The sequence below is a fragment of the Carcharodon carcharias genome, chromosome 2 (genome assembly GCF_017639515.1).
Source record: "Carcharodon carcharias isolate sCarCar2 chromosome 2, sCarCar2.pri, whole genome shotgun sequence".
NCBI classification, from domain to species: Eukaryota; Metazoa; Chordata; class Chondrichthyes; order Lamniformes; family Lamnidae; genus Carcharodon; species Carcharodon carcharias.
In genome coordinates this window covers 161,033,067-161,047,481 of record NC_054468.1, presented here as the reverse complement: position 1 = coordinate 161,047,481, position 14,415 = coordinate 161,033,067, and the positions used below count along the sequence as shown (strand labels likewise).

Genomic DNA, 14,415 nt, shown 5'->3' with positions numbered 1-14,415 from the left:
CACAGAACCCATTACTCCAATAAATTGGTTAAACATGATTTCACTTTCACAATACCGTGTTGACTCTACCTGATTACATTGAATTTATCTAAGTGCCCTGTTATAAAATCTTTAATAATAACTTTAACATTTTCCCTAAGATGTTAAGCTAATTGGCCCAAAGTTTCCTGCTTTCTGTCTCCCTTCCTTTTTGAATGAAGGAGTTATATTGCTACTTTCCAATCTAATGGAACCTTCCCCGAATCCAGGGAATTTTGGAAAATCAGAACCAATGCATCAACTATCTCACTAGCCATTTCTAGGAATGAAATCTATCAGGATCCAGGGACTTGTCAACCCGCAGTTCCAACAATTTACTCAGCTGGTAATCACTGGTGATTGTAATTATCTTGAGTTCCTCTCTTCGTTCCAATTCCTGATTTATAGCTTTTTCTGGGATTTTACTTGTATCCTCTATAATGAAGAATGATGCAAAATACCTATTCAATTCATCTATCATCTCCTTATTTTCCATTATTAATTCCACAGACTCAATTTCTATAGGACCAATTCTCACTTTGTTACCTCTTTTCTTTGTTAAATATCCATAGAAACCCTTACTATCTTTATATTTCTAGCTAGCATTCTCTTGTACTTTAATTTTTCTCTTCTCATTTATCCTTGAGTTATTCTTTGCTGAGCGGTGTCAGGCTGGGCGTGGCAGGGGCACAGCCGATCGCCGCCCGCGATCAGCTGCACGCTGCTATTTTACGTGGGCAGGCCAATTATGACCTGCCCAGTGTGATGCACACCTGGAAGCACTGAGCGCTCCCTGTGCGGGTAGGGGGAGGAAGCTGAGTTGGGGCCTCCCTGAGAAATCTCCCTGAGGCACAGACCTGCCTCAGGGAGTTTAATTTCATCCTTAAAAATTTAAATAAAGAAAAAAAAAATTCAGATGTGTCCCTTTATGTGACAATGTTTTAATGAAAAAATTTATTTGCTTTGTAAATCCTTCATGAAACCTCAACCTGCCCGTGGATGAGGTTTCATCATAAATGCAAAGGCCACCTCGGCTTTTCGCCTGCCAACCTTAAGGTTGGACGGGCAGCCTTGTTAACCCTTTTAATTAGTTTATAAATGGCCTTTGACAGTTTGGCGGGCATGCAGCCAACTCCAGTGCGCATCCGCCAAACTGAAGATTGGAATGATGCGCGGTGATATCAAGAAGCACACCCGACGTCACCGCGCATCATTTTATATGTTGGTGAGCAGGGCCCACCTCCGCACGCCGACCCGAAGATTCTAGCCCAGGGATTTATAGCCACAAACTCATTCAGTTGTCTCTCCTAGTGAAATTGTTGCCAGAAAACTTCACTGTACAAAAATAAGCTCTAATTGAAAGCAGCTCTTTGAAAAAACATCACACTGCTATTGGGGAATTAAACCTTTATCTCCCACCTGACAAAAGGGATACACATAACTACACTAACAAGGACATTACCTGTTACTGGGGATTTTATTTAGCACTGGCATGATCATTAAGTCATGGGACCACTTTAAGTAACTATCGCTGATCAGATAATTTTCTTTAAATCATGCCTGAAGTTATTTTATTCAAACTTTTTATTCATTAAGATTCATTAACTTATTCTTTGGCAGAACCAAGAAGAGGTGATCTTCAATCCAAAAGAACCCAAACTGGCAAAATAAATCAGTGTTTATATCCTACAAAAGTCAAATGATGAACTGGAAGACTGAGAGTTAAAAGGACTGTAACCCTGAATGACATGGTCACACCAGTCACACCTACCAGAGTCACACCAACCAAGGAACTACCTAGCACTGATCCCTCAGTCAGTAGGGTCAGCAGCAGGGCACTTTATCACCTTATTGGAACTGGACAAGCAGGATAACAGACCTGCAGAATAGTCCATTTCTCAGTGAAGCATTCACATCATAAATTCTGACCCTCTTGCACCCCAAATGATATTAAAGTACAGGGAATGAATACCTTCTCTATGTTATTTTCCTTACTACTTCTAATTGCTCTTTTCATGGTGTTGTATCAACTTCCTCGTTTATTTCCATTTCACGAAGCAGCTTTAGGTGCTTTTTAGTTAAAGACATTTGAAAAGGCAATGTGCTGTTGTCACTACTGCTGTAATTATAGAAGTATCACTAAATAGGAAGGCACCTTGGCTCAAATTTTGTGGTGGTAATGATGGCAAAATTGTTTGCACTTGTTGTTACTACTCCACTGAACCTGACACCAACTTCTGTGGTGGGGTGGGATGGGGGGGTTGGGATTTTCATCTCCTGATGGGGTTGGGAAAATAACAAAAACAGGCTTTTTGGCTTCCAATTCTAATTTTCAGCATCTTCCTGGCCCATGCTATTTTTGTGAGGCTTTTTCACTGGTCAAGAAGGCCTTGAGTGCAAATCTTGCATGCACCTCTTCTGAGGGTGGATCATTATTGTGAGGACTATAGGAAATGTGAATTTCCTTCCCCATGCTATTTTCATGTGGGTTTTGAAAGCCTAAAAAATAACTGCCATGCTTGAGAGTTTGTGACCAGTGGGGAAAGCCTGCCAAGGAGTCTGGAACATTCTGACAGATAAGTGTTAAATGTTTTGACACCTTCAAATGGCACTATTCAATGCTGTATTGCAATGTAAATGTGTTTTTAACGCAGTGATCATAGCGCTCTGTTCTGCAAAGGTAAGTTGACCATTACAATGACTGCTCATGTTAACATGCACTACAGTACTTTTCCCAATGGAGAAAGTGCCATAATGCACTCAAAACTGTAGAACAATCTGCTGAGAAACTCTGCTATCATTCTTTGGAATGAGATTTAAATGTCCAGAGATCTTTAGCTTTGAAACAAATAGTTCTGCTGTTGAACATTAAAAAAAATCTAAGCATCTGTTCCACTCCATTGATGGACAGGCAACTTACTTGGAAATGGAAATTATTCTGCAGCTTTAAAAAATGCCAACTACTTTTCAGTTTCAATGGACTCCATTGTTTACATTTTCTGGGCTTATTTTGATAGCTGGGGCTAATATGAACAGTCTGGCTGAGTTTCAAAATCTCTAGGACCACTTATCTTAGCAAGGGGCTGGGTTCACATTTTCAATGACAATTTTAAGAGCTTATTAAATGATTATCCGTCTTTGATGTAGTAAGCAGATAAGTGTTTGCTTTTACAACAGATTGACCGCTAGAGGGGAATTACATGTTTTGAACTGCTTCTTTGGAAGAGTTCTTTTCAGTATGAAGTGCCTTTGAATATGACAGCCATGTTAGATTATTAGAAGTTTTTTTTTAAAATCTCCATTTCAAAGACATCCTGAAGTTTGCCCATAGTGGATACTTGGTGAGTGGCCATGGTGGATACATGGGGTGGTGCATGGAGGGGGCATAGGGGGTATAAGGGATCATGGGGTTGCATGAGGTATATGAGGAGGAAAGGGACATATGAAGGGGCATGGAGGGGCATAGTGAATATGAGGGGCATGGAGGGGTCATGGGGATTATAAGGGGGAATGGATGGGACATGGGGAGTGTAAGGAGGCATGGAGGGGTATGAGGCATATGAATGGGCATGGGGTAGCTTGGGAGCATAAGAAGTCATGGGGGTATAGCAACATGGAGAATATGAGGGACATGACCTGGGTTGCATGGGGATAAAAGGGGGTGTGCAGGGGACATGGGGTGAGGGATGAAAGTTAGGGGGCTTAAGAACTATGTTGGAGAGCTGGGCTGATGTCCCAGCAAATGGAGGTGGACTTTCTAACTAGCCCGCCTTGGCACCTGCATTCCTCTAACATTGCCTCAGGATTCAGAAAACCTGAACTCTACCTGTCCTGGCTCCAAGAGATGAAGAAGTGGAAGTCATGTGCAGAGGCAATGGGCTTACATTTCCAAACTCGGGAAAAGGCCCAATTCACATTTCGCAAATTCAACATAAAAATATGATGTCTGCATTTATATGAATGATGCAGAAATCCTGAAGTTGTTGGCAGTTAAGCTTCTTCAGAGGGTGTGCTGTTGAGGATATCATCCCTCCACTTAAGATTGCAATCAATGGAAATCAATTGAATTCGCAAGAACTTCCACAATTATGCTGTTAGTCTCATGGCAAAAACCCTTGAACAAGTTGGACCTTTGGCAGATGTAACTGGGTTTTAAACAACATATGAAGTTCTCAATTATTGCTAATTTCTCTCACTGGTCATAAAAACTAATTTTATTTTTGCGGAATGTCAAATTCCTCCATAATGATGAATTCTACAATTTTGTTAAAAAAAGTCTTGTTTTTAAAATTTGTTTTTATTTTAGTTTGGGCCTTAATGACAGAAGTCTTGTGGTGCAGTGGGTAGCATCTCTCCCTCTGAGCCAGAATCTCCAGGTTCACTCCAGGACTTGATGACCACAGAAGGGATGTTCATAATGCGGCCAAACAAGTTGATTGTCAACCTGAAAATCCTTCCAACACACCTATGGCAGGGGGTAGGGTAGGAGAGACTCTTTGCCAGCCATGCTTGATGCACAGTTGCAGCCCTCAGATTACAGCCTTTGGCTTTAGGCTCATGCCCTTTTCCAGGAAAAAACAAGCTATGGAAAACAGACAAGCTTTTGTCTGCCTCACGTGTCTTTAGATGCAGGATGTGTTCTAAGTCTTCTATCTTAATCTAACTGTTTATTTCACTATCTGAAAATTTAAATTAAAAGTGAAGGGTATGAAGTACTTTTAACTTCCTGGTTTGCTGTTTACGAATACTTCAATGTGATTGGTTGCTTACCTGCTTGTTGACATCACTGGTGCTGCATGCTATGACATCTGCCCCTTGATTTAACACCAAGTTTAAACTGCCGCAGAGAAAGGAGAAAACCCCAGCAGAGAGATCACAAGTTCTTTGTGGGCCTCTTTCTTTGAGGTCAGTAGCAGTTGCAATTGTTTGGTCACCTGATGGTAAAATCCAGACCCTTATGTTCCATAATAGTAGCGGTATTTGTTTGATAACTGGAAATATGAACTCCAACAGTTAAGGTGCAGCAGGCAAACTTCCAAAAGGTCGGCAGAGCTGCACTTTTTGCACAGAATGTTGCCAATTTCCAGAGACTGTTGAGATTGCTGATTTCAGTCTTACGCTGTCAATGAGAATTAGCTTTAAATAATCTCATTCATTTCAAAAGGTAATATGGTTTCATTTCAAAGCAAATGAAGGTTATACAGCAGAGACGGATGGTCAAATATATATTACTGATGCTGTAGAGGAGATCTCACTCTCAGACTCAGTTTAATAGGCATGTTAAGATGCAACTGGGTGCATATAGAAGATTACTGAAAGAGTAATAAATCAAAAGACTGAGAATAGGCAGACCTATTACAAAAGAAATAAAAATACATATGTGCGGAGTAGTGGTGATGTAGTAATTGGGGGAGGTGAAAATGAGTGTTATAGAATTATCTTTAAAAGCAGGTCTATTCTCATGGTAATGTTTCCTGAGACGAATTAGGCAGTAATGAATATGAAGACACCCACATGTTTGCTTTTTTGACATTTTTATTTGTGTAACAGGAGTTCACGATTCACAATTGTTATGAATTCAATTCTTTATGTCTGTGTGCACTATGTTAAATTTGCAGTCTATGAACATTGTGACGTTTAAAGTACAGGATGGTCCAATGCTGTTACAGTGGTTCCTGCCTAGTAACAAGGGTGAGACCCTCTGGGAGTATTTTGATAGGTCTCCCAGATCAATTCAAGGGTCAGTGAAGAGCAGTTCAAGGGTCAGCCAATTTGAACTAGTCAGAGAGTCAGTTTGAGGTGGTCTGGTAGCCAAGAAGTGTCACAGACACAGGGATAGGATTAGGTCCTGTTAAATTAAAAGAAGGGAGCAATGAAATAGGCTCTGAATTAAAGAAAAGCTGCAGTTAGCAGACTGACCTTGTACTGTAGGCCGTGAGGCAAAGTTACCCATTTGGATCAGTGGTGTTCTGCTTGGCACAGCCATAGGTTTGAAAGTGTGTCTGTGAGCTAGTGTTGAGTCATTTGGGAATCCTGGGAAAAGAAATCTCGGATTGAAACACTGCAAGGTGGGCCGTTGTTAATGCTGTCCAAGTGGGAGAGCTGTTTGGAGAGAATTCCAAGGCAGGGTCTTCAAAGGGGGAGATTGGAAACCCTCGTGAGAAAGGCGATGTTTCAGTGAGATTGGTTGACCCATGTGGGACTAATGTCTGGGTGATCTCTTGAGTGATCTATGGACTCTGTCTTGTTGCATCTGTCATTTACTCTGTACTGTGGTGTGTTCGACCATAGTTTGTCTGTTAATTCAAATGTGTCTCATACTGACGCTGAATGTTAGAGTATAAGATACATATGGTAAATTGTTTTATCTTTCTGAAATTTCATATAGTAAATGTTGTTTTGTTTGTTCAAATCCCATGGAATCTTGTAGCTTTACTCCAAAAGCAGATGTCTTGAATCTCAACCTTTAACTACTTTAAATAAAATGTTACAGGTCCCTGCTGGAACATGCACCCACTGACACCAGCACCCCCCACCCCCCCAAAGCCCCATATCATGGAGTCTGACCATGGATCGCAAGATAAATTGGGGGCTCTTGAGGGATCTCAGATCTGCAGATACTTGCCGAGATTAAGATTTATAAGGTTTCCAAGGTGAATTTTACTATACAGATTGTAAAGTATGATGTCTTTGTCAATTGCTGCAACTTTTCTGGAGAGGGAGGATGTATCCTTGAGTGATTTGCAACAATTAACTAAAGATAGGTTAATCACATTAACAGAAAAGTTAAGAGTTAGAATTAAAAGCAAGGGCTAAGAAAGCATAAATAATTGAGGTAATAGCACAGTATCAGGGATTGGAAGAAGCAAAAATGAATACAGATAACAATTCCGCTGAATTGGCTAGAATTCAGTTGCAGATGAAGCAACTGGAAAAAGAAAGAAAATGCAAAAGCTTGAGCTCGAGTTTCAAAAGGAGAAAGAAATCAGACAGCATGAACTGGCTAGAGAAAAGCTTACGTTACAGAGTAAAAGAGAGTCTAGTAGTTTGGATGAAGAATCAAGTCCCATTCCAAGCTTTGATATAACAAAGAATCTTCGCCAATTGCCTAAATTCACTGAAGACAGGGTTGAGAGATATTTTATCTAATTTGACAAGGCAGCTAACCAACTAAAGTGGCCAAAGAACACACAGACTCTCATTTTGCAAAGTGTGTTGGTTCAGAAGACTATGGATGTCTATTCTAGTCTTTCAGAAGAACAATCTTCAAATTATGAGATAGTTAAAGCTGCAGTACTTAATACTTACAAACTTGTCCCTGAAGCCTATCAATCGACATTTCGGACTTTAAAGAAAAGACTGAATGAGACATTTATAGAATTTTCTAGGGAAAAAGAAATACTGTGGGACTGGTGGTTTTGATCCCTGAAGTTAGAACAAAATTTTGAGAATGTGAGGGGGCTAACAATAATGGAAGAATTCCAACCAGCATCCCAACATCTATTAGGTTACACCTGAAAGACTAAAAGATTTCTAAGGTATAAGTAGGCAGAAGCATTCACAACAATTTTCAGCCAACGGTGCTGAGTGGATGATTTATCTCAGCTTCCTCCAGAGGTCCCCAGCATCACAGACACCAGTCTCAGCCAATTCAATTCACTTCATGTGTTACCAAGAAATGGCAGAAGGCAGTGGACACTACAAAGGCTGTGGGCCCAGACAATATTCCGGCAATAGTACTGAAGACTTGTGCTCCAGAACTTGCTGCACCCTTAGCTAAGCTGTTCCAGTACAGCTACAACTCTTGCATCTACCCAGCAATGTGGAAAATTGACCATGTATGTCCTGTACACAAAAAGCAGGAGAAATCCAACCTGGCTAATTACCACTCCATCAGTCTACACTCCATCAACAGTAAAGTGATGGAAGAGGTCATCAACAGTGCTTTCAAGAGGCGTTTGCTTAGCAATAATATGTTCACTGCTGCTCAGATTGGGTTCTGCCAGGGCCACTCAGCTCCTGACCACATTACAGCCTTGGTTTAAACATGGGCAAAAGAGTTGAACTCCAGAGGTGAGGTAAGAGTGACTGTCCTTAACATCAAGGCAGCATTTGACTGAGTGTGGCATACAGGTACCCTAGCAAAACTGGTGTCAGTGGGAATCGGGGGAAAACTCTTCACTGGTTGGAGTCACACCTAGCACAAAGGAAGATGGTTGTGGTTGTTCGAGGCATTTTATCATGTTCTCAGGAGGTTCCAAAGTGTTTACAGCCAATAGGTTATTTTTGAAGTGCAGTCATTGTTCATACTGGGGCTTAGTGAGTTAAATTATGAGGATGGGCTGCATAAACTTGGTTTGTATTCCTTTATATATAGCAGATTGCATGGTGAACTGTTCAAGGTTTTTAAAATGTTAAAAGGATTTGATAGGGTGGATACAGAGAAACTATTCCCTCTGGTGGGGAAATCAAGAACAAAGAGATAAAATCTCAAAATCAGAGCTAAGCCTTTCAAGAGTGCAATCAGTAAGCTCTAGGGTTGCCAACCCCTCCAGTTGGCCGGGAGACTATCAGAATCGACATCTATCTCCCAGTGGCTATTGAAGGCAATCTTGGAGATTTTACATATATTTTAAGCAAATAAATTAATACAATGCACATACTTTGTACAGAAGTTCAACATTCATTGAAAAACAGTGATCTGATTACATACTTGGCAGTGTGATGACATAAAACGTAAATTGGTACAGACGCGCACACATACTTCTAAACCACTGCTGGACCAACCAGTTATCAGTAGCAGCCACCAAGGAGGAGAAGAAACTACAACCCCTATCATAAGGCATTGCCATGCAGTGACATCATATCTGGCAAAGTGCCACCCAATCAAATTCAAACCATAAAAAGCCAGAGGGATTCCAATTGCTGGGATTTTGGCAGACTGCAATGGAATTGATGGGGTTTGAATGTCATTGTGGGAGTGGGTGCGAGCAATGAGCATTAGCCCAAGAGCAGCTGGTGCAAGCAAGGGTTTGGATCATTTCACCTTAGATATTTTCATTAAAAACAGAGGTAGAGAGAGAAAAAAAACTTTATTTTCTGCTCAATTTTAGCAGCTTTTAATATCCCTTTTTGAACATGACATCAGATCTTGCATTATGTCCATTAAGAGTGAGTAAAGCTTTTTTTATCTGTAAACTTTAATTGTTAGTCAACCTGGCTGCAAATTCATCCCGTTTGCCTGATTAAAGTTGGCGTGTTTTCCTCTCTTGCACTCCCTTAGTACCCAGTTGTGCCAGGCTGCCGCCTTTCTGTGATGGCTTTCCACTGACATCTCCTAAAATATGTCCAGCCAGAGCTGGCAACACCAGCAAGCACTTACTTACACAATAGGTAGTGGAAACCTGGAACTCACTCTCCCACAAAATGCTGGGACAATTAGAGCTTTCAAAACTGAGATTGATAGATTGTTGTTAGGTAAGGCCATTAGGGAATATGGAGCAAAGGTCCAAAAATGGACTTCAGATACGAATCAGCATGATCTAATTGAATGGTATGTCAGGCTTGACGGGTGAATGGCTTACTTCTGTTCCTATGTAACATTCTTGTTAGTGGGAAAGGTTGATTTATGAAAGACATTCTACACTTTAGGATTAATCTTCACTACTCACCTGAAATGAATTTGCATTAACACCTTCCCCAAAGTGGGTAGATAGGCTCTTATCAATTATGAAGTAATTAAATGTAGGAACAAAAGAGACTGATGGCCCATATACACATGGTTAATTTGGACACCATAAGTGGAATCTTGTGCCCTCCCCCATGGCGAGTTTGACATGTGGGACTTCCAGCTCCGGGTTCTGATCCTGGGGAAAGGCCCATCAGTGACCTGTCAAGTGCCTGATTGGCATGTAATACTGGCGAGCCAGGACTCCCGTCACCAGCACAAGATTCCACCCCGTAAGGTCCTACAAACAGCAAATTAGATAAGTAACAAGGCCATCTGCTTTTGGAATTGTTCCTTGAGAAAGGAATGTGATCTGGAACACTTGGAGGATTTCACTGTTCTTCTTCAAATGTGCCATGGGCCATTTACTCCACCTGAGAAAGCAAGTGGGGCTTAATTGAGCCACTCATCTGAAAGGTGGCGTTATCAAAACGGCAACACTCCCTCCATACTGCATTGGGTTACCAGCTGAGATTATGTGCTCAAGTCCTCATGTATGCTTGAACTCACAGCTCCTTGACTGAGGTGAGTGTACTGCCCAGCACATAATGCCTTTAGGGCTCATCTCTGTAAGTCAGACTTGGCACTGGATAATTTTCAATATGTCTTTTGGGCTGTGATAGGCCTAGTTATTGGAGTGGATAGCCTACCCTGCAGGGTTACCCTGGAGTTTGTAGGAATTAAATGTTAATCGCCTGGATAGTGCTGCAAGCAACTCATAAGAAAAATCGGCATTCAAAACTACGGAGTGGAATTATCCGGGCCACTGGGTGACCCCCTAAACCTGGGTGCGCCCCCTACCCCCCATCGCCCCCCACCGCCTCTAGTTAATTAACTGTTAATAGACTGGAGATGAGATTTCTGCCCCTCAGAGATAGGAAGTCCCTCCTCAGAGTGCTGCCAGACAATTAGAGGCCAGCAGCTCTCCAGCACTTTGTGTGTGCAGCACTGGGTCATTTAGGTCCGGTTGGGATCTTTTCTGGTGCCAAGCTAGCAGGCCTGGAAAGGCCCGGGTAAAACCTTAGGGGGCCCTCCAATGAGCCCAGGGGAACTGGGCTGCCGCTTGGCATAGCCCTCTCCCGCTATTGGTTAAATCATGGTGGCGGCAGGATGAGACCATTAAGTGGGCTATAATTGTCCACTTAAGGGCCTCAATTGGGCCATGGAAGGTGGGCCACCCAACGCTACCCCCATTTCTTGTACAATTAACAGCAGTTGATGCGCAGGCCACCAACTGGATTGAACGAGTCCTCATGCCTTCAAACCCAGCATGGCAGGTGGATGTTTTTTCTCAACCTTCAAACGGTTTTCTTTGTGATTCATGAAATATATTGGAGGTGGAAATTTTACATGGCGGGAGGTCATATGATGAAACCATCGGGAATATTTCCAACCAGAATTGACAACAAACTTAAAGTGGAGTTGAAGGTGAGTAACAGGAGTAAAAGTTCTAAATTGGTGAAAGATAAACTTTATGAAGCTGAGAGGTGATCTGGCGAAAGCGGACTGGTTACAGCTACTTGAAGGGAAATCAGTGACAGACCAACGAGAAGCATTCAGAAGCGAGATTCTACAAGTACTGCCAAATCTAGAGCCTCCTGTTATCTAGAAGCATACAGGGTAAGATAAAGCAGAAAAGAAAGCTTATGACAGTCACAAAAAAAATTAGAAAGCTTAATGAAGTATAGAAAATACATGGGTGAAGTAAAAAGGGAAATCAGGAAAGCAAAGAGAGGATATGAAAAAATATTGGCAGGTAAAATCAAGGAAAACCCAAAGATGTTTTATCAGTACATTAAGAGCAATAGGATAACTAAGGAAAGGGTAGAGCCTATCAGGGAAGTACAAGGTACCTTACATGTTAATGCAGAAAATGAGGGCATGGTTGTTAATGAGTACCTTGTCTCTGTCCTCACTAAGGAGAGGGATGACTCAGACATTCTAGTTAATAAGGAGGAGTATGAAATATTAGACACAATAAGCATTGTGAGTGAAGAAATATTGGAGGGACTGACATCCTTGAAGGTAGATAAATCACCAGAGCTGGATGGACTGTATCCCAGGCTGTTAAAGGAAGCCAGGGGAAAAATCACGGATACTCAGAGGATCATTTTTCAATCTTTACTAGGTACAGGCGAGGTATCAGAGGATTGGGGGCCTGCGAATATTCATATCATTGTTTAAAAAGGATGTGAGGGATAGGCAAAATAACTATATGCCAGTCAGTCTGACCTCAGTGGTGGGAAAATTATTAAAATAATTCTGAAGCCAGGATAAACTGTCACTTAGAACAGCATGGATTAATCCGTGACAATCAGCATGGTTTTGTTAAGGGAAAGTTTTACCTTTGTAACCTAACTGAATATTTTAACAAAGTAACAAGGAGGATTGATGAGGGTAGTGTAGTGGATGTGGTCTATATGGATTTTAGTAAGGCATTTGACAATGTCACACATGGCAGACTGGTCAAAAAAGTAAAAGCCCATGGAATACAGAGGAATTTTGGATCCATAATTGGCTCAGTGACAGGAAACAAAGGGTGATGATTGACGGTTGCTTTTGTGAATGGGAAGCAGTTTCCAGTGGCATATCACAGGGCTCAGTATTGAGGCCCTTGCTGTTTGTTGTATATATTAGTAATATGGATTCAAATGAGGCATGATTGGGTAATTTGCACATGACACAAAAATTGGCGTGTAGCTGATAGAGAAAAGGATAACTGTGGACACCAGAATGATATCAAAGTTTGGGTGAGTGGGTGAAAAAGTGGCAAATGGAATTCAATCTGGAAAAGTGTGAGTTGATGCATTATGGAGGGCAAACAGAGCAAGGGAATACATAATAAATGGGAGGATATTGAGAGGGATAGAGGAAGTGAAAGACCTTGGAGTGCATGTCCACAGGTCTCTGAAGGTGGCAGGACAGGTGGATAAGGTGGTAAAGAAAGCATATGGAATGATTTCCTTCATTGGATGAGGTATAGAATATAAAAGCAGGGATATAATGCTGGAACTGCATAGACATTGGTTAAGCCGCAACTAGGGTTGCATACTGTTCTGGTCACCACATTACAGGCAGGATGTAATGGCTCTGGAGACAGTACAGAGGAGATTTACAAGAATGTTGCTAGGGCTCTAAAATTGCAGCTGTGAGGAGAGATTGGGTAGATTAGGATTGTTTTCCTTAGAACAGAGGAGGCTGAGGTTTGGTTTGATTGAGGTGTACAAAATTACGAGGGGCCTAGATGAGGTAGACAGGAAAGACCTGTTTCCCTAACAAAGAAGTCAATTACTAGGAGGCACAGATTTGAGACGATTGGTAGAAGGATTAGAGGGGATATTAGGAAAAACATTTTCACCCAGAGGGTGGTAGGTGTCTGGAGTTCACTGCCCAACTTGATGATTCAGGCAAAAACCCTCAACTCATTTAAAATGTGCCTGGATCTACACCCACAGTTGTATAACCTGCAAGGCTACGGACCGAATGCTAGAAGATGGCATTAGAATAGGCAGCTAGTTTTTTCAGCCGGTACAGACATGATGGGCTGAATGGCCTCTTTTTGTGCTGTAACTTTTCTATAGTTTCAATGATTTCCATGGTGAGTGCATGGAGACATTGTTGCCATCAGATCAGATGGCTGGTGGCTTTAACCAAGCACCAGAGAACAAAGATAGTGAGAGCATGGCCAATTTTAATAAGGCACTATCAATATGCACATTTCTTCCTTTTTAGGTGCTCACTGCTAATGTGTAAGAAGACAGGAATTCACTTTTTCATTGAAACTAAAGGCCTTTGACCAATAAGTGGGAGAGTTTCATGGTCATCCATACTGCAGAAAGTAGTGACAAACCACCACTGTACTTTGTCAAGATATTTATGGACCAATCCAATGTAAGCCCATGGACGCCAGTACCCTCTAAGGGCAAGGTACCTGAAGGAGGAGGAGGAGGCGTATAGTTGAGTATTCAATGTGGAGAAGATTAGCAACATTCCAAATAAATAAAACCTGAATCAGATGCCAAAAAGGTATGTTTTTGAATATAACATTTATGTGGGAAATATCTTAAGCCATTTAATTTTCAGTATAGTTTCTTAATAGAAAGAAAATCAAACAATTCTAGTAATTCACTTACTTTTCCATAGGATCCTTGACCCAGCACTTTAAGTAATTCAAACTGAGAGGGATCTGCTTTTTCAAAACCTTCCTTCACATGGTTGCTGATGTCTATTTCCTTCACGATACCCTCATCCTGGAGGGAAATAATTACACAGAAGATTACATTGGACAAAGACCGCATGCACATGCAATAAACCATACCTTCCAGTACACAATACTTTTAACCAACATTGACCCATTAGGACACTGGAGCAATGTTTTTCATATACGTGCTTGGGAATCAATTAGGTGCTATAGTAATTTTTCCTCTTCCTTAAGTACCTTCCACTGTAAACATTGGTTTTAAAGACACTAATTGAATTAAGTTTACCAAAAATCATGTCCAGTAAATATTTATCAGTAAAAATTAAATGTTTGCTTGAAGATTAGTTTATATTGTCAATTTACATACAAGGATTCACAAGTGATTGTGACCTCAACCTTTTGATAGTTATAAACTAAACAAAGTTACATGATTGGCCACCTAGCAACCCATGAACGTACTGAACAGCAT

The 14,415-nt window shown here is 41.2% G+C and overlaps 1 protein-coding gene across 1 annotated transcript in view; it reads right to left on the bottom strand.

Annotated features, from left to right (window-relative positions):
* rps6ka2 (ribosomal protein S6 kinase, polypeptide 2) overlaps positions 1–14,061 on the bottom strand; it is a 240,953-nt gene extending 226,892 nt beyond the window's left edge. Inside the window, exon 1 of the mRNA XM_041206960.1 lies at positions 13,879–14,061. Coding sequence (XP_041062894.1) covers positions 13,879–14,061 — 183 coding nt within the window. The remainder of the gene's footprint in view (positions 1–13,878) is intronic.
* Between the last annotated feature and the right edge of the window lie 354 nt (positions 14,062–14,415).